General features: G+C 42.6%; 1 protein-coding gene across 2 annotated transcripts in view; it reads left to right on the top strand.

The window, feature by feature from the left end:
- The first annotated feature begins 1,511 nt into the window (after positions 1–1,511).
- rfx5 (regulatory factor X, 5) overlaps positions 1,512–21,233 on the top strand; it is a 44,155-nt gene continuing 24,433 nt past the window's right edge. The window contains exons 1-6 of one of the 2 annotated variants that reach the window (XM_050033979.1): positions 1,512–1,881; positions 3,718–3,872; positions 17,386–17,419; positions 17,529–17,611; positions 20,742–20,864; positions 20,953–21,072. In XM_050033979.1, coding sequence (XP_049889936.1) covers positions 3,751–3,872; positions 17,386–17,419; positions 17,529–17,611; positions 20,742–20,864; positions 20,953–21,072 — 482 coding nt within the window. In that variant the 5' untranslated portion in view covers positions 1,512–1,881; positions 3,718–3,750. The remainder of the gene's footprint in view (positions 1,882–3,717; positions 3,873–17,385; positions 17,420–17,528; positions 17,612–20,741; positions 20,865–20,952; positions 21,073–21,233) is intronic. The other variant, XM_050033978.1, reaches the window with a different exon arrangement.

Raw genomic sequence — 21,233 nt, 5'->3', positions numbered from 1 at the left:
CGGCAGGCAAAAGCATCAATGCCTTCGTCATCCAGGAACTGCTGACACACTCCAGCCACATGAGGCCAGGCATTGTCATGCATCAGAAGGAACCCAGGGCCCACTGCACCAGCATATGGTCTGACAATGGGTCTGAGGATCTCATCCCGGTACCTAACAGAAGTCAGGGTACCTCTGGCTAGCACGTGGAGGTCTGTGTGGCCCTCCAAGGATATGCCTCCCCAGACATCACTGACCCACCACCAAACCGGTCATGCTGGAGGATGTTGCAGGCAGCAAAACGTTCTCCATGGCGTCTCCAGACTCTGTCACGTCTGTCACGTGCTCAGTGTGAACCTGCTCTCATCTGTGAAGAGAACAGGGTGCCAGTGGCAAATCTGCCAATTTTGGTGTTCTCTTGCAAATGTCAATCGGGCTGCACGGTGCCAGGGTCTGAGCACAGGCCCCACTTGTGGACGTCGGGCCCTCATGCCACCCTCATGGAGTGTGTTTCTGACAGTAAGGGCAGAAACATGCACAGGAGTGGCCTGCTGGAGGTCATTTTGGAGGGCTCTGGCAGTGCTCCTTGCAGTGACTCCTTACTGTTCCTCCTTGCACAAAGAAGCAGATAGTGGTCCTGCTGCTGGGTTGATGCCCTCCTACGGCCCCTCCACCTCTCCTGGTGTACTGGCCTGTCTCCTGGTATCTCCTCCATGCTCTTGACACTGTGCTGGGAGACACAGCAAACCCTTGGGCCACTGTGCGTATGGATGTGCCATCCTGGAGTAGCTGCACTACCTGAGCATCTTCTGTGGGCTGCAGATACCGCCTCATGATACCACTTGTGGTGAGGCCACTGGAAAAATGCAAACTAGCCAAGAATCAACCAGAAAGGATGCAGAGAGGGAAATGGTCTGTGGCCATCACCTGCAAAACCATTCCTAAATAGGGGTTGTCTTGGTAATTGCCTCTCCTTTCCTCCTGTTGTCTGTCCAATTTGCACAACAGCAGGTGAAACTGATTCACAATCAGTATTGCTTCATAACTGGACAGGTTGATATCCCAGGAGTTTGACTGACTTTGAGTTACACTGTGATGATTGTGTGTTCCCTTTATTTTTTTGAGCAGTGTATTTTACTTTCAGTTGGACATTACTGTTCCTCTCACATGAACATCCTGTGGTAAATGTGTACATTTTAACCATTTCAGGCTGATGGTGTCTTCTAGAAACCGGTCATTTTTTAGAACAATTTTTTTTTTTCAAATAACTTTTTTCAATTAAATTTGTTTTTAATTGCAGTCCACAATAAATTCTCAGATTCCTGTCAAAAATAGTTGTCAATTTTTCCTCACAAAGTGTGTTTGATTTAACAAGTCTTTAAAATATTAACCAAAAACAAAACTGTATATCAGAAGTTTCTTTGACAACATACGATTTAAGAAATTTGCTTTACATTGATAAAAATAAAAACTGTACAAAAAAAACAACATAAAAATATAATTACTTATGCATAGCCTCTAAAAATGTTTGCTCTTATCTAGACTGTATAATAACCATACATATTTAATAGACAGAAATGTTAACTACGTATTTATAAAACATGTATTTGAATACTTTCGCTTTCGCTGTCTAAACAGGCCGCTGTTGCTATGCAGATTTTGCGAGATAAATTCATCTGTTTTGTAACTGGGCAGACCAGGAAAAGGCGTCCAATCAGAAAAATCCCTGTCAGAAAAATAATTCTGATCGACGAATGAAATTTCACCCGCTTTTGGTATCCGGGTAGATTTGTAACAGTTAACCAGTCGGAATAGACGTTGGCTTTGTAGTCAGGCAGACATAACAAAGCCGTCCAATCACAAAAAAATCTGAAAGGGGATTTTTGCTGTATCTTGGCTCAGGTACTTTCTTTTTCTTTTTTAAAATAAATACTCAAATGGGACTAGCCGAACTGTTCATACAGTAGTAACAGAATAAATAAACTTTTATCGGGAACTATTTTGAAATTACGAATAGCGTGTAAAAACACATTTAAGGGGTGTTTCATTGCTTGCTAGCTAATGCTATCTGATAGCAACCAGCTAGGCTAGTTAGCTAGTTAGCCTCTCAGGGATAGCGGCGAGCTTCTAGCTAGCCACACAGGAACGCGGAAAATGTTAGCCAGACTAATGTGGTGTTTTTCCGTGTGAACCAGTTTTCTCGGTTACGGCGTTTAAGCGCAGTTAAACCTGTTTGTTTTAATTCCAGCTAACGCGCTGAAGTGTCACCTCCTCGGTCAGCTAATGCAGAGGGTGCCTGTGTTGTCCGTTAGCCAGTTAGCTCGGCAGGAACATGTTGAGCTGGGTCACAGTATGCGCGCGAGTGTGTGTGCGTGTTGAAATAGTAAATGGCAGGCACATGACCACCGGCTCTCTGCGCGCTGTAAACACGGCAGTCGAACATGTCATGCGGGGAACGGCTGTCACATTTCGGCCGCTGGCACATTAACATCTCCGGCTAACAGTAGCTGCCGTGTGTGTACTGAGTATGGCCGGCGACGGGCTGTGTTTTTCTCCCCAGAAACATGCCTCCCGCTCCGGTAGTTGTCGTAACGTTTAACTGCACCGTGACAGCCGGCATGTGTCACTACCCGGCAGCCAGCGGGCCTATTTTTACCGGCTGACAGCGCGAGTTGGGCTGAAACCTGAGCTTTAAAATGTCGTCTTATGTTAAAATTCATTGCGCCGCTCAGGTGCTGCAGTGACTGGAGACAGGTGGGAGTGACCCGGCTGTCTGTCTGTTGTCTGACAGCAGTGTTACTGTCTCAGTGTTGAGACCAACGACCCAACTAACTCATGCATTTAAGTCAGCTTCTCTTTCCAGCATCTATATTACCTATATTACATCAAATCAATCCTTCAAAACCCAATTCACCTGTTCCTCAAGTAGCGTCCTGGTTGTGCAAATCAAGTGGTGAAACGTAAATATGAACATATACACAAGTACTGTACTCACGTACAACATCGAGGTACTTGTACTTTATATTTGAGTCTTTTAATGCCACGTTATACATCCACTTCATTACATTCTAGATGGAATTATTGTATCTTTTACTTAACAGCATTTATCTGACAGCTTTAGTTACTTCACCAATTAACATTTAACACGTTTACTTAAGTAAAAGATATTTCCTCCACTCTTTTTAAATGGAATATGTTTTAAACAAAATGTATAATACAATACAGTGTGCAAAAAGCAGCTAAATATTCAATTTACATATATGGTCATTATCCCAAAATTCATCCTGACAAATCTGGTATCTGTGGAAACTTTGAGTTCTCTACTAGAATCGGAAATAAAATTGTGTGGATTTGAACAAAATTTATAAGCACATTATCAGGCTTCAATTTACAATTATTTATTTATTTACTGATTAATCATCAAACTGTAAGAAAGTTGTAAAAAAGGAGCCAGCGCAAGTTCTTAGTCCTCAGGTTGATGCCTTCAAATGTCTTCTGATTTTTCCAATTAAAAGTCCAAAAAGATTTTCAGTTCTCAAATATGGAAGAAAACCAGCATTTGACAAGCTGGGCTCATTCCAGCCTAAAACAATGACCGTAATTTGATTATTTAAATTGTTGATAATGAACTTTTGTGAACTGATTAATCAAGTAATGTGTTTCAGTTCTACAAGCTATGATATAAAGTATATTTGTCACAACAGCAGTGTAGTTGAGAATGTGTTTTTGTCTCCTTAGATGGTGGTACTTAGCACTGGTTAGTTGGTCCAGATGTCGGAGGCAGAGCGGCACCAGCAAGCCGAAGCCTCCCGGCGGGGGGATGGCAGTCTGGAGGCAGGTGAGGGCGACACGGAGCCCAGCATGCTGTTGCAGAAACTCAAGAGCAACATCTCGTAAGTTCATTTTGTTGTCTCACAGGAAATAATGCATTCCATGACAATCCATGACAATGCCAGAAACATTGTGGCAGCCAACTCCCCAGCGCGTGTCCCCTGGCACTCTGGGCCATGCTTCGCACACATGCTGCAACTCGCTATCAATGATGGCTTCAGCGCACACATCAGTCACGTAATCATTGCTGCAGCGAGGCTGGTAAAACACTTTAACCACAGCCACACCGCCACCATGGGACTTAAAACAAAACAGGCCCAGGTGCAACTGCCACAGCACACTCTGCTCCAGTCAAGAAAAACACGGTGGAACTCTGTTCACGACATGTTCGAGAGGTTGGTGGAGCAGAGATGGGCTGTGACAGCTGTTTTGTCTGACCAGACGATCACTTAATTTCCAGACGCCAGGACCCTAGAACTACAAGATGAGTACTGGCAAATCATGGCCGAAATCTTGCCAATACTGAAAACTCTGAAATGTGTGTGTGTGAGAGAGAGAGCGAGACAGAAAAAGATAAAGGGTAAACATTTACAACACAAAACATCAAAGGACAGTGCTTTGAAATGCCATAGAGCTCACTGAGATAAGGGAGCGCCGGACTAGAGCCTATTTCATATCATTTTGCATTTTTTTAACTGGTTAGTTGTCGGTTAATGCATTGCTGTTGAAAAATTGTGCCTACCCTTCGGTCTTCCCAGAGGTCACCTTGGTGTGTAAGCAGCTCAGTTTGAGCCCTTTAGCATCACTGTTAGCTCTGTTAGCAATGTAAGAACGGTTTCTGATGCTAACATTGTTAACCCTATGGGCCCGAACGACGCATAGTGCGTCCAAATTCACACCTGTTCTTCTCTATTGATTTTCTCCGCGACCGTGCATCATAGCGAGAAGCCACGTATATCACGTGAAACAGCGGCATCGTAGCTTTCCGACAAGACCAAGCACTTGTCGGTAGTCCAGTGTTTTCACAGTGGAAAAAAATGATAAATTTACACTAAAATGATGTATAACAGAGCTTTCATACAGCTTTGCACACACATTACTCTTGGATGGATTACTCGCGAATGCAGGCTCGCACAGAAATGCCACGCATATCACATGAAAGTGCAGGACTAGAGCTTTCCAGTGATACCACGCACATCAATGTGCTGTCATTCCATCATGCTATAAATACAGATTGATTGTCTACAAAATAAAAACTTGATGAATTTCTTTACAATCCATCTTGTTATCAGTCACTTCATATAGTGAGGAATATCGTATCTTACCACGTCTTAGACTTGCGTGTGTTTCTCCCTGTCTATCCACATTTGTAGTCCGGCTTTCAAGATGCAAACATCTCCATATTGTCCAGTTGACACTCGTCAAACTTTGTATGGAAAGACCAGCGTACTTCACCTTTGCACACCCAGACAACTGTAGCCTAAAGGCCCATTTATGCTCAACGTTAAATACGGATACGGATACGGACGGAGCCTTCTGTCCGTACTCCGCGTTCATTTCGTCCGTATTTCTGCACGTTTCCATAAAGCTTACGGATACGAGCCAAACGGAGCAGTACCACCAGGAACTGTGGGGGCAGTGTTGCTGTCACTACCCAATACGTAGCTCTCGTGAGACACAAAGAAGAAATAACAATTCAATTTCTCTCATCGGCAGTACTAGAGAAAAGAATTCTCCGTCCTCCAGTCGCGACGTATTTAACAGCCTCACCGACCACCGCCTCCTACAGCGCTGCCTCTGTTTTTGTCTTTTATGCAAGAGGTACATTATCAATATCTCCTCCACAGTTGCCATGTTTGTTTTTGAGTTTGTTGTTGTCATAAACGTTTGACGCTGGGCTGCCTCCTGGTGGATATATTGGTTAAAGTCCGTGTAAAGTGAGAATAAATATGTCATCTGAGTTTGACATACCACAGAAAAAGGTGTTGTAAGCTACCCTGTCAAATTTGAACGATTAAAAAAATCGGCAAATATATGAAATTAGGCTTCAAAGTTCAAGTCGAATGCGCGAAAACCCCGCCCCCTACCAAGTGTCACCTGTCAATCAAAGTCACCACCGCTACCAGGAAAATGGATGCATCTCCGAACTGTCTTCTGCAACTGCAGCCCTACATGTTTGAGCCACCAGAGCCAGAATGCAGCTCTGAGCCAGAGGACACTAACCCCCTTGAGATTGGACCTCGGTCCTCTCAGTCTGCAACAGAGTGGTAATTTTATTTCTCCCAATTATAAATAGCAATGTGTGTAACTGTCTATTATAACCCAACGATAGCTTAATTAAGCTAGGCTGTGGAATAAAACGTCTTCTGTCACTTTAGCACACTGTGCTTAGCTTAGCTTAGCCTAGCCTCTACAGCCAAGCATCAATCTAGCAGGCATCATGTAATATTTTTGGCATGTTAATGAATATGAGGCCCCACCATCATCAATATTAGACTAAAGTAAAAATTTAGCTCATGTATTATTAGTTTAATTTAACCAGGCCTACACATATCTGCAGGTCTGCAGGTAACTTTTTATGAGGATTGCTTACTGTCATGGCAACACACAACCTTAGTATCAGACTATCCATGCCAACGTAAAGGACGCATGGAAGTATGTGGGCCGTGACGGTAACGTCGTTTGAAACGGACGGATACATTTTTGTACGTAAAGGGAGCATAAATGGGCCTTAATTATGCATGCATGACAGGGCCGTAGTCACCATATACATTGAGGGGGACATGTCATATATCATGACGAATAGCCCCGATAACATATATAATTTTGTCAGCACGGCAGTGCCCCGCTCCCACTATGGGACCTGAATGGCCTGCAGTGAATGCTGCGTTCAAGTGACGTCGGCATAATCAGAAAAACTCTTTCTGACTGGGAAAATTCAAGAATACCCCCTCATGTCGGAAAACAACTCGTTAACTCGGTCATAATTTCACACAGACGCGCACTCTCTCTCTCCCTCTCTCACACTCACACACACACACAGACGCGCACACTCTCTCTCTCTCACACACACACACACACACAGATGCGCACACTCTCTCTCACACTAGTGTTGCACGGTATACTGGTACCAACGGTAGACCGCAGCACTAAAACTCCACAGTACATATGATACCATAATGTTGGAGTACTGTAGTACTACGGTACCTCACGGTACCACTACTGTGGGATAAGTTCAAAGTCCAGTCGCAAGAGGGTGAGTGTCCATGCGCCGTCCAATAACGGCGAATCCTGCCGGTTGTGGGTTGAACGGGGGTCACAGACACAGACAGGAATACGTATTCCTATCAAATACGGCGGCGCATGATAACAGCTTACCGGCGACGGATAAGTCCGGCTCCAGGTCCAATAATGTCCTCTTGTTGGCATCATGACTGCCCAGAAGTACCTGAACAGCCGAGCCGTGGCGGCACACAGGTATGTGACGTGTCAGAGGAGAAACGGGCCGATCACATTACTCTTTGTGGCAGGAAACGGTCCACAAACCTCACCGCACTTTAGGGACTATTCTTTACTTATGAAGGGACTGTTCTTTACTTGTCAGGGGAGGAGGGTGGCTGGTTGATTTTTATTTTATTAATTTATTTTATTTTGATCCCCCCTATGTTAATCACTTATTGATGCTGTTTTTGAAGTATGAATAAGTCAATAAGTAATTTATTCCATTGAAATATCATTGATGTATTATAGAAAAGTGATTTATGTTTTTATAAATGACAAAAGGCACATCTGCCTCATTTTTGCTGTGGTGTAGTGATACTACTCAGAACCGTGATACTGTCACAGGTATCGTACCGTGGGTCCCAATTTTGGTACCGTGACAACACACACACAGACGCGCTCTCTCTCTCTCTCTCTCTCTCTCTCTCTTCTAATATGAGATAGATATTCATTTGAATGGAACCATAAGCTAAAATTCTTTAAACTTATTTTTTTGTTACTGAATGCACTTTTTCAGTTTGTTTACATAGACAAGTCTATATATATATATATATATATATACATATATACTTTATATGTGTGTGTGTTATCGGTTATCGGTATCGGCCTTTAGGAGCTGAAAGTTATCGGTATCAGTTTCGGTATCGGCCTTTAGGAGCTGAAAGTTATCGGTATCAGTTTAAAAGAAAAGTTATCATGCATCCCTAGTTCTTATATTGCCAGATTCCAGAGAGTCTCCCCTCTTCATATATGGCAGAATATGTCAACTTCCAACTTGCTATGCTGAGATACATGTAAAAATGTAAGAATTTAGTAACACAGATTTGTTTTTTTTAATTGATATAAAAATTAATATAAAATACAGGCACATAGAAGAACATGAAATGATGGTTAGCCCAGATTGTCCTGAAAAAAACAAGATATAGCATGTGTATGTAGCCTTTATAATGACCAGTGTTGGGTATAACGCGTTACAAAGTAACGCGTTAGAGTACTTTGATTACTTTTTGCAGTAACGAGTAACCTAACGCGTTAGTTTGCTGTTTGAGTAATCAAATACTTAAGTACATTTTCAAACAAGACATCAGTCACTTCCGTTACTTTTAGAACGCTGGTCCTTCAGCTACGAAACAGCAACGACTGTCTTTTGGTTCTAATAACGGAGATAATGTTAAACCTATCAGTCTGAAAGAAGCCACGGAGCTTGTGGCTCGCTATGTGGTCAGAGAAATGCTGCCGTCTATGGCGGAGTCTAAATAGGTGGAGTAGGACTCGCTCACAGACATATTTTAGACTTAGGACTTGCATTATGCCTGGTACACGCTACACGCTGGTACTCACCAATTATCCCCGGTCGTCTTTTACGGCGTGTGTTATGTCATCGGGTTATTCTTGTCCTATTTTAATTACTTTTACTATTATTTGAGTCACTGTGTCTGTTTTAATTACTTTTACTATTATTTGAGTCACTGTGTCTGTTCATGTGTCAGCTGACATGTTGTTGTAGTCACCTAAAAGCGTCAGCAGATGGCAGGATGACATGTTGTTGTAGTCACCTAAAAGCGTCAGCAGATGGCAGGAGCTACATTTGAAGCGCCACAAGTAAACTATCAAGCTACTGTATCTTCCACAGGAAGTTCTGACAAATGTTTCAGAATAAAAGCGTATTTAGAAAANTAAAAATGCTGGGGTGTTGTTGTCATACAGTTGTCTACGGCAACAGATCGTTCTGTGTTTCTACTGGTCAAAGTGACGGCTGTGATGGGAGAATTGGATCTCAGTGAAGGGCAAGTGGTCCTCTAAAGTAATTGAGTTACTTTACTCAGGGAGTAACGCAGTAAAGTAACTGGTTACTTTTTAAAAAAGTAACGCAGCAACATACTTTGATTACTTTTAAAGTAACCCTTACCCAACACTGTACATGAATACATATTACCTCAACGATGGTAATTTATGTGATACAGAAAAGTTACAGAGACAGTTCTATACAGCAATAATTAGACACCGATTTATCGGCAGTGCTTTGAATCGGGCCGGTTTTCACGTAATCGGCCATGACCTGCGACCAGCCGGTCAGTCTAAAATATTCCAATTTAAAATGCCGGTCAACCTCCCGGCGCACCGCATGATTGACATCGTGTAACATCAGCAGCGCACACACATGCACATGTGCAAGTCACGGCTTGGGCGATGTGAGGAAGTGAAACATTTCACCTTAATCATTCACGCACACACATCAAAAGAGAGAAGGAGAAAGTTGTTAATTGTCCATGTTAAACTGAACTGCGGAGCTCTCACTGCTGCACTGTGCCGCTTGAAACTGACGAGGCGTGTGCCTGCGTGTCGAAGATGCACGTGTCCACGTGCCGAAGATGCGCATGTCCGCGCTTACTGGCGGACGCATCCTGAAGACCTGTGTGAATTTTCCACAGGAGATATTTTTACTTCTTTGTCTTTTAAAGAAATGACCCACAAATGCTATACACCAAGAATTATTATTTTATTTATCCATGTTTTTATTTATGTATGCCTTTTTTACTTATTTATTTTAATGCTGTACCTGAAGTTATATCTGAGCAAAAAGGAAAATGTTTCTTAACCACTGTTTTTGTTTGTTTCTTTGAGATGATTATTGAAAAGCTGGTTGTATCTTGGTTAAAATGTTCTAATAAAGCAAAGATAGAAAATATTGCAATATCTTGTGTGCTGTAAAGTGGTTTGAAAAAAATGAAATCGTAATCGGCCAAAATCGGAAAAGGCCATCCAAACACTCTGCAAATCGGAAATCGGTATCGGCCCAAAAACTTGTAATAGGTGCAAGTCTAGCAATAATGGTACTACAAGACATCCAGTTAAGAAATAAAATGAAGTTAACCCTAGATGTCTGCACATTAGATATACCCCATGTTGGCCCAGTTAGAAATCGTAGACAGTGTCACCAGGTTCAAGTTAATGCTGCCAAGATTGGGTAGATAGGAGCCATTTTTTAGCTTCAAGACAAAAACGATTATAACCAGGGATGTTTTTTAAGTTGGTAGGAAGCCTATTCCTCTCCTTGATAGCCTTCTAAGAAAAGGCAGTTTGTGCAAATGCAGAAGTGCGCTGTGGGATATTACAGTCTCCTCTAGATGTGGACCTGAGAGCTCTAGTTCTCAGCTCAGAGCAAGGCTGCACATAGGATTTCAAGGGAGGAGGGGCAGCACCGTTAATTATTTTGCGAACCAAGTGCAGATCAGAAAAGGTGATTAGATTGTAGAAGCTTAGCATATTGTATTTAGTGAGAATATTACAGTGGTGATACTGTCATGATTTCTTGTCTAGGATTTTGAGAGCCTGACTGTATAATGATTTAATTGAGTTTTGGGCAGTTTGACTTGCCTGGGACCAGCATGGCATGCAATACCTCATATAAGACAAGATCATAGCCTTCATGTAAGTTTTGGCTGCTTCAGTTGTTAGTGAATTTCTTATATGGTGGAAGTTTGAATTATTTAGCCTCATTACATGAGCTGTTTTTTTTATATGTTTCTTGAAGGTTAGATTAGGATCAAGAATGACTCCCAAGTATTTAAATTCCTCAACATTTTTTAATTTTTGCCTGTTTATGTATACACTGGGCCATAATCTATGTTTATGCTGTTTAGTAAAGTACCTGGACACAGTTTTATCTGTGTTTAAGGTAAGGCATGATTGGCCGAGCCACTTCGCTACTTTACTTATTACATCAGATAGTTTAGCCACTACTGCATCTGCATTTTTCCCATGTGCGAGTAAGACTGTATCATCTGCGTACATTATTATCTCAACCTCATCAGATACCTGAGGGAGATCATTAATGTACATACAAAATAAGAGTGGGCCAAGTATTGATCCTTGAGGCACTCCTATATTGCAGTTTTGAAAGGTGGATATTTTATCTTTAACTCTAACACTTTGGGAGCGGGTAGACAGATGTAATGTTAGCCATTTAAGTGTATTCACAGAAAGTTGAAATTGGCAAGTATTGAGAGCAAGATGGAGTGGTTAACGGTATCGAGTGCCTTACGTAAATCCAGAAAAACAGCCCCCATAACACCCCCTTGGAAATAACAACAAGCCATTTCGGTGGAGTAGTGTGTTCGAAAACCAAACTGCATAGGATTTATTAACGTCTCACTATCAAAGTGGAATTTCAGTTGTTCTGCTATTACTTTTTCAAACACTTTGGAGATGACAGGCAGTATGCTAATAGGTCTGTAGTTAGTTACCCCCTGACGGTCACCAGGCTTAAAAACTTGAGTGATGATAGCTGACTTCAGGGCAGATGGAAACGTACATTCGGCCAGCAATACGTTTATGATATAAGTTAAAGGCACAGGTAGTTGATCACAATGTTTTTTAAAGAAAAATCTGATCAAGCCCCCATATATCTCTAGACCCAGGGTCCAAAACTAACACTCGCCACCCGCCAATTACAGGTAGATTTTGTCTCTGGCTGGTAATTTTTTAAGACCACTCGCCACTCTGGCGAGTTATTTTTTTACCAGCGAAAAATGCATTTTTTGTTACTGGAGAACAATGCTGGTATCGGCTGGTTTCCTGGCAGAGTATTGTGTATTTCAGGCAGAGACGATATTTGGTCACGTAAGTGCGTCAGTCATGACGTTAACACAGCGCGCCGAGGTGGATAGCTGTTGTTAGGCGCATTGGCGAGGCGCAGCTGTGAGGCTAGCGGAGCGTTAGCCGCAGCATGACCGGAGGGAGGCACAGCCAATTAGCCTCCGCTAGCTTCCCAGCTAGCCCCGGCTCTCCGTTTGAATCCAACCAGAGCACCAAGCCCCGGTTTGTTATTCAGGTTAAAGTGGGAAGAAGCAGCAGGTTTGTTGGGCAGCTGAGTGAAGCTGAGTGAAGTGGAGGCTGCAGAGGAAACACCGGGACCGTCTGGATGTAATAGTCCGTGGAGGTGCTGTGGTGCTCAGCTGCACAGATAGGAAACCCCTCGGCTGACAGGATGTACCACTCTCTCACTCCGCTACTTTGTTAATAGGCTCGTTCGAGATGAACTGTGCCTTGCCTGCAAAGTAGACGAGAGCAGGCAGCCGCAGCGGGGGGCGGTGACAAAAAACCACGGTGAAGTCGTACAGTTTCCCGACCGTTTCCAGCAGCCTTCAGTCTGTACAGGAAGTCACAGACACACTTACATCCTGTCTGGAATGATGTCAATTCATTAAAAAAGTGATCAGACCCATATATCAGTTTGTTCTCAGTCTCCAGTTGTTTTAATTATGATAGATTAATTTATTAAAATGCTTTACAGGTGATCTGTAGTTTATGTTCATGGTTTATCCTCCATTTGATATGAATTCTCCTGTAAATCAGCATCATATCAGTTTGACCCGTCCCCCCAACTACACAGGCTAAATAAACTATGTTTGACTATAAGGTTCATATTTTCAGAGGAAAAAAAATACAAGACAACAGCTTACATTAAAGATCAGTCAGATACAGTCAGGGCTTCACATCTGTACAGATGTTAGTTTAAGAATCCTCACATCCCACTGACCACCAGTCTCTGTGTTGCTAAATACTTAAATAATTAAAAAAGTCCAATATTAATATACAGTAGACTCTATATAGTTTATGATGAATGTATTTAGTCTCTGACAACTAAACTTTACCATCAGTCACAAAATATGTTTTCTGTTCACAGAATAAACCCTCAAATCAGACAAATACAATCTTAATCTCTAAAATTCAACAAAAATGAAAAGTTTATCTAAAACGTCATCTTGTTGAGTCGACATCTAAACCAATCAGCTGCTAGATCAGGTGAGAGCCAGGCGGTGCAGTCGGTGGAGAGCAACTGCAGCGCCTGGCTCTAAAAACTGCGGCCCTTGCTCTTGCGGTTTTATCGCCGTCGGCTTTTGTAATACATCAGAGCAAGTCAGGATGAAGTCGGACACAAAACTAACCAGCATGCATTGTGTGCCAATCGCTGTGATCGAATCTGCGCAGGCCTGGCTCATCTCGAACGAACCTGTTGTTAATGTACCTCCATGCTCTGAACCCTCGTAGAAGAAGAAGAAGTAAGAAAAACTATAATGTGGCAATGCTGGCCAGGTATTGCGGAGCCTCCCGCAAAAAACTAAAGCAAAAGAACCTGCTGAGGCTGAGATTTTACCGACCGACAACCAAGAGACGGAGGTTAATGTTGCTGCTACTGCTGCTCCCGCCGCCGCCATCCCCCAGTCTCATCCACCGGCAGCATTAAGTGACTTGACTTTTTTTCCTTTAAATTATTAATTATTTGGTTGGCTGGTAAAATATCTGCCTGGCTGGTAAAAAATTTCACTTACCAGCCAGCCTGGGGAAAACATCCATCTTCTTGGTGTAACGCTATAGTGTAAGTTTGCGTCATTGTAGCGAGTGTGACAGTTGGTTAATTAACGGTTGTATTTATATTTATAACACCTGTGAGCAGAGTGATTTTACTGTTACAAGTCCCAGTGATGTTATACTCTATATCACCACTCACGGAATGTCTCTCGTCCAATCAGATTACTCGGTCGGAACTAACTGTTGTATAAAATACAATAATATTGAAGCACATCTGTGGAGAGAGTGTAATGGGTACTCCAACACATTCCAGGGCATTATTGTAAAACTCAATTTGTTTGCATTTAAGAGTATTCTTAACATACAACAGTACCCCCCTCCCTTACCCTGTGTGCGATCCCTCCAAAATGTGTTATAGCCTGCAACATTCATAATGCCTGCGGATGTAGTTGAGCCAACCATGTTTCTGAGAGCCCCAGGTAATCAAGATTGGAATCAACAAGGAGTTTTACAAGTTGTTCAGATTTAGACACCATGCTTCTGATGTTGATGTGGCCTCTTGACGCTAACTTTTTTCCCAAGGAGCACATGTGCTCCTAAGTTGAAAAAGTAAGGAGCGCACAAAGAACTTTAGGGGCACAATGTAAATTGATCAAATAATGTGTTTTCCGTAATAAACGTGATACAAATAGACATTTACAAGCAAAATTATTTAATGAATTTGTATACAAAATGTACAGAAAGGTAAAATCATCAAGTTAAAAGTATTGCAATTTAATTTTGTCTTTAATGTTATTATCTTATATATATTATCTTTGTAATATGATTATCTTATATAATGTTATTACTATCCTAAAACATTCTCCAGGTCCTCTGAAACTCTGCAGGACTTAAGCTTAAGCCTCTTTGACACAGAGCTTTCGCGGCGCCCACCGCGGGGTAGGGCGCAGAGGACAGGATTTGGGCGAGTACAGGCTCGTTCAGGAGCTACAGCTCCATGGTGACCGCTTTCGGGTCTACGTCAGGCTCTTCTCTGCTATTGGACGCGCTGCGCCGAGGTGTTGTCACAGCGCGTTGTGGTGAAATTTCAATTCGAGCGCATGCTGGCGGCGCGTGCCGCTCAGCTCGGCGGCAGAGCGGTGCGCTCTTGTGCCGCGGTAGCACATACACAGTGAATGGGTTCGTCGGCGGAGGTCTGCGCTTTGCGCACTCTGTGTGAAAAGGGCTTTATTTCCATCCTGCCCAGTAGCGGTACCGTGGCGAACTAAAGGCCTCTACACATGATCAGCTGTAAAACCGCTTTGCGCTGGCTTTCCCATTGTTTGTCTATGGAGAGGGCAGCAACGCCTGACAAAGCGGTACCGCTACCCTTGGCGTCGCGCACGATAATCATTGTGCCGACAGTGGCTTGGAAAACCGCCCATAACCGTGTCACATGGGGAAGAGGGAAGATGGAAGGCGGCTGGAGTTCCTCCAACAGTTACGGTTATCATATTTTTTTTATTGACAAAAATATAGGCTGCTTCGGCTGATTTTTTTATGCACACATGTGCCCCTAAATATTTTTTACAGTTCGCACACACCTATTTTTAGTCGCAAATGCGAGTGAAATGCTCGCACTGTCGAGCCCTGCCCCTGGGTTTAACCTTGGGGTCCCAGAGGACCTTGGCGTGGTTAACAGTTTGAAAGCACTTGGTTTGTTGTTGCTTCAGTGTTACCAGATTATTATAAACTCCACATGACATATTTTGGTGTGAGGGGCCTTCGAGCCTTTTTTGGGGGGCAGTCTTACCAAGTCGGGGATATATATGAGGCGTTGAGGAGACCGCTGGAGCCTCTGCTGCTAGCCACACGGTGGAGGAGGCATCCAGCAAGATTAACAAGATCATTAAACAAAAGTATAACATTCAGCTCAGGTTCATGGACAAAACAATTGTTAAGCAATTAGCTCAAGCGTATGTACATTACATAAATTATCCTAGCGGCCCAATTACACACAACGTTATTATTTGTCTTACTCACCGGTGGTTTAAGCCGCTGCATCTCCTGACAGAACAGTAAGGTTGAATTTCAGCCTGCATGCATGTTTTTTTTTTTTTTTTTATATATTTTTTGGGGGTATTTTTAACATTTATTTGACAGCACAAACAAGCGTGAAGGGGGGGGGGGGGGGGNGCTGCTACCACTAAGCCACCAACGCCCCGTATGCATGGTTTTTAAGCCGAACATTGCCAAAACAGAGCAGCTGATATCAAAGCAAGAAGTTAGTGAAGTGAGACACTTGTCCATCCAGGAAACCCTGCATCGTGTTTTATCTTGTAACATTATTGTTTACACACACCATTGCTGTCTGTTGCCCTGTATTTTCTCTGAAATCCAAAATATTTCCACTCTGCTGATTTATTCCCGAGTAAACAGTGGTATCCTCATCGTCTTTCTCTTGGCTGCTTGCTGTCTGCCTGCCACTGTTTGACAGTGACACAGACTTTCAAAATAAAAGCATATACTAAAGATGACGACTTGACGAATGTTGATGTTTTCACTTTGCATCGATGATATTGGATTGTTGATCATTAAATTGATAGGTCGATCCAGAACGTTACACCCCTAACTTTTACATACCTGAGGTGGATGGGGTAATGGAAGGTGAACTACGAGCTAGGCGGTTGAAAACGGTGCATTTCTCTGCCTGTATGTGATGTACTTTTGCTGGATGTTTGGAAAGATTGCTAGTGTTATCTTATTGCAAATTAGAAACAGAGTTAGTGACATAAAAACTGTACAAGATCACATTTATATAACCTAAATGAACAAGAAATATATCTTCTTAATTCCCCCAATACTGATAGCAGAACCGTTCATGTCGGAGCTTATCAATACTGTGGTGTTTAATAATTAGGCCCCGGGGCACATTTCATACCGGGTTTGGTACCCATCTATACTACCATGTTTCCACTGCAATGCCGTCCCCTCTGCCATGGCTTGGGAATAAGCAAGCACCGCTAGCTAGCTCCCACCCTACGGAAGTGGTGCACTGTGCAGAGCTGTCAAGGCTACCTGATCAGTGGAGACTGGAGAGTGGGCACTATGTGTCAGCATGTTAACGTGGCTAGCCAGCGGTCCGTCAGCAAAGTCAACAGAAAATTAACTGAAAGAGAAGACATTTATATCAGGAAACATTAAAATTTCACCACATTTCAAAGCACTATCCGTTTGGACAGCGCGTTGAAATGTGGCACTGAAGCCCACTGAGTCAGTGGAGCTCTGGACTAAAAGGAAGGGCCTCTTGCATTTCACCTCATTATAAAATTACCAAAAACTGACAGACACAGACTCTGGAAAAGAAAACATAACAAAATACATGAAAACATGAATACATCAAGTGACAGCAGGAAACTAAGAGCATGTTATCGCTAAGACCATCATCATCAGCTCACAGGAGTCAGTCAGTTCAGTCAAGATAATTGTTTTCTTTATTCTTGAATAGAACATAAAAAATTCAAAGTCTTAAAGAAACGAGTGGATTTTTAAAATGAATAAATTCCTGTTTTTGGCTGCTGTCTTGTGGAAACTTCCTGATTTACATGAATTGTCAATAGGCTCTGACTAAAACTGAATGATGTTTTTGCTTCAGGACAAGAAGTGTAAATTTGCTAAGGATGTTTCAAAGTCCATCAGATCATGACCTTTGTCACAGATGTAAGATTTGTTCTGTACGCCCTCGCTGTGTGGATGACTGCTGTGTTCTCTGTGTTGCAGGAAGAGTGTTCAGACCAAAGTGGATCAGATCCTGGTAAGAACCAACAGTTGATAATTAAGCATGAGATCAGTGACGTGTGCAGTCGAGAGGAAGCTCCTCACATCAGAGCACAGGTCTGATTTGTTCTGTTCTGTTTTAACAGCAAGATGTTCAGCGTTTCTCCGACAATGACAAGCTGTACCTGTACCTCCAGTTGCCCTCTGGACCCAGCTCTGGAGACAAGAGGTCAGACCTGCTGCTGGTTAACCCTTTAAAAATGGACTGGGAGATCGTCGTTTGCATGATCCGGTTTAAATAGATCTAAAATAAGAACCATAACAGATGGAGCATTTATTCTTTTAGCAGCAGAAAGCAAAGGCTTCTATCTTCTCCAACATTATCAAGTCATTACTTTGTTACCTTACCTTACATGTTGTGCAATTTTGCCATAATTGCAGCAGAATTTTGCCAGGAATTTCCCCGTAATAGCCACAGGAGATTGCTGTTTGCGTAATTCTGTATATATCAATCTAAAATAAGAACCATAGTAGCCAGAACATTCATTCTTTTTACAGCAAAAGCCTAAGGCTTCTCTCTTCCCTGTCATGTCATGACCTTTAATTACCTTACCTTATGTGCCGTGCAAATGTCATTTGCAGTAATTATGCTGGGATTTCTATTAGTAGCCTCAGGAAATTCCTGTTCCTAAAAGTACGGATGCATGATATGCTGATATGTAAGAACTAGGAGTGTGCCATCATCTCGTTCACAATAATACCGGTGTAATTTTTAATATTATATGAAAAATTAATATTGTTATACTCATAATATTTCGACTTGTTGACATATTGATGTCATACTATTACCCACGGCCCAAACATGAAAGACATGCAGTATAACCGACAAGGAGCGGTAATTACGCGCGACTATTATGCACGGTTGTGAGGTGCGCAGCGGCAGATTTCACAGCACACTGTTTATAAACCAGTTTACCAGTTTAATTGCAGGAAATGTTTAGTTGTTAAGCCATTTGTCATAAGTATAGACATTCACTGTATATCCACTTTTCTACATGTGGCTGCTGCTGGCTTGAGTCTTGACTCTCTCGTTATCAATAACTTGCAATGCTGAGATAAATGTTTAAAGTCCAAAAAAAAGTAATTTATTACAAACGTCAATAAAACAGGTTTCAAAATTCAAAAAACCTTGTAAACAAACGAAATATTCAGTGTTACACATTTTCTTTGGTTACTTTTTTTTCAAACATTTTTCAAAGTTATGATCTCACAGTCGGTAAAAAAAAACAAAAAAAAACGGTTTGCTCCTGCAGCCAGCCGGAGACGAAGGATCCATTCCACACACCTGAAAAGATGCTGTATAAAAGACAGGCTACAACTTTTTTTCCTTGTCCCCCCCTGGAATTATTCTCTAAAAGTTTACTGTTTAGTGTTCCCCTCCAACTATGAAATGGGATTTTCGCCCCTGCCCACGGCAACAACAAGTATGGATGAAAGCAAATTTTTTACTGACTCCACCGTGGTTACAAAAAGAGGAGCAGCTTCAGAAGTGTGGAATAAACTGTGGCGTACTGAGGCCTCATTTACACCGCAAGCGATGCTTTGCATAGCAATCGCAAACAGTCACTGTTTACCAGCGTTTTCATTTCGGCGAGCATGTTGACAGGTTAGAGCATTCACACCACATCCGTTCTACATGCTGCTCGAGTCACGCTGCTTTGGCGAGCAAGCTTGAAAATAGAAGAGACGCCAATTTTTTGCATGAGTCGCAAGCGAATGGTCGCTGTATTCAACAAAAAACTTGTGTTTGCATGTGTTGTGACCTCTCTCAGCCACTGTAGACACCGAGACTAATGGGCTTATTGTGCTAAGGCTAGTAATACAAAGCAGACAAAGACTACTTACTCATTTGTAGTGCTAAATATTAATTCTCCAAGCGTTAGAATAATCACTGGCACGCGAACCTTTCCACCCTGGGCTTTGGGTCCAAACTCACTTCTTCTTTGGGGTTTATTGGAGATTTGCAAACCAGTGCACTATCGCCACCAACGGTTCGGGTGTGGTTTGTATTTTGACAGGACAGCAGCGGCAATCTGGGATTTCCACCAATAAGGGAAGAGGGCATGTAAGGGGGTGGGGTTTTGTCGCAGGTGAGGTAAAAGCTGAGTGAGGACTGATACAAAGGATGAGGAGGAAGAAGAGTGATGACAGCTAGTGTCCCTCTTTCTTTGAGGCGGTGCTGCTGCCCTCTCCTGCCTCCTCTTCCTCACTCTTCCCTGCTGTGATGGAGCAGATGGAGGAAGAGGAGGCAAGAGCAGAGGAAGAGGTGGAAGGCAGCGGCGGGTTGACGTGCAGCTCCACCGGCGTCAACGTTATCTCAACCTCACCCCGCTCCTTGTGCAGCGTGGGCAGAGGAAGAGGAGGAGGAGGAGGGTGGAGGTGTGCTGCAGGTAGAGGAGCGGTGCTGCTGTTGTTATTTTAGGGCCATATCGCCCACCCCTAGTAACAACTCATTTGACCAATGTTATGGTTATGTTATCGATATATCCACTTTTTTCCCCACCTAATTTTAGTGATCAAGTCTCTTCTGTAGTGGAATTAACATCATATAATGCATGCATACTCTTATCACTGCATGTATCAATCTTATCAATGTATGTAATATTTATTCATTGTGCAAAATAAGAAAAAGCATGTTGGTCGATTCTGAGTTCATTTTAAAGCTTATATCAGCTGATATAGATGACGATATCTAAAGTAACTACACCTGAGAGTGTCCGTCTCCGGCACAGCTTGGTGTTGCACTGCGCATCCTACCTGACAAAGTAAACACAAGTCGCCGCAGCATGGCTTTACTTGGCATGGCAAAGAGTGACAGTGGAAAAAGGGTATAAAATAATTAAGAAATATTTTGTTCATGTTTCTACACTGAAAAATATTTTGAATCAAAATGTTTTGTGTTTTTATGTTGTAGAATAAGCTGAAAAACATATCAGATTTTTTATTTTTTGTTAATGACACTATTTTAATGCTTTTATCAATTCTCATGGTTTTTGACTTACATAACCTTTCAGCTTGACTTGTACAGATTTCAGAGATATGAAGCATTTGAGAAATTATAAGAAATTATATCACAATAAGCAAAAATGTCAGTGTAGGCACTGGTGGACCATTTCTGTTGCAGAGTTCAAAGGGTTAACTAAAGGACATGAATAGTGTGTGTCATACTGAGTGTGTGTGTGTGTGTGTGTGTGTGTGTGTGTGCGTGTGTGTGTGTGTGTGTNAGTGTGTGTCATACTGAGTGTGTGTGTGTGTGTGTGTGTGTGTGTGTGTGTGTGCGTGTGTGTGTGTGTGTGTAGTGGTGGCGACTCCAGCTCCTTCAACACAGCTGATCAGCTTCACACCTGTAACTGGATCCGCAGTCACCTGGAGGAGCATTCAGACACCTGCCTGCCTAAACAGGATGTCTACGAGACATACAAGTCAGAGACACACACATTCAGATCATCATCAGATCAGAGTTTTTTGGTTGGGTCATGTAATCTCTGACTGTCTTCCTGTCTATGTCAGGAGATACTGTGAGAACCTGCAGCATCGCCCTCTGAGCGCCGCCAACTTTGGGAAAATCATCAGAGACATTTTCCCCAACATCAAGGCCCGACGGCTCGGCGGCAGAGGACAGTCCAAATATCCTTTTACCTGCTGGACGGACGCACAGGATATACCATGACCCCTTAAAACAAAGAAGTAAATAAAAGTAAAATAAGGGTTTCCATCCATCCATTTTCGTAACTGCTTATCCTCTTGAGGGCGGGGGGGGGGGGGGGGGGGGGGGGGGTGGGGCCCATCCC

Source organism: Epinephelus moara, chromosome 22 (assembly GCF_006386435.1).
Source record: "Epinephelus moara isolate mb chromosome 22, YSFRI_EMoa_1.0, whole genome shotgun sequence".
In the NCBI taxonomy this organism is placed as follows: Eukaryota; Metazoa; Chordata; class Actinopteri; order Perciformes; family Serranidae; genus Epinephelus; species Epinephelus moara.
Note: the sequence above shows the minus strand (reverse complement) of the source record. Positions and strands in the feature narration are given on the sequence as shown.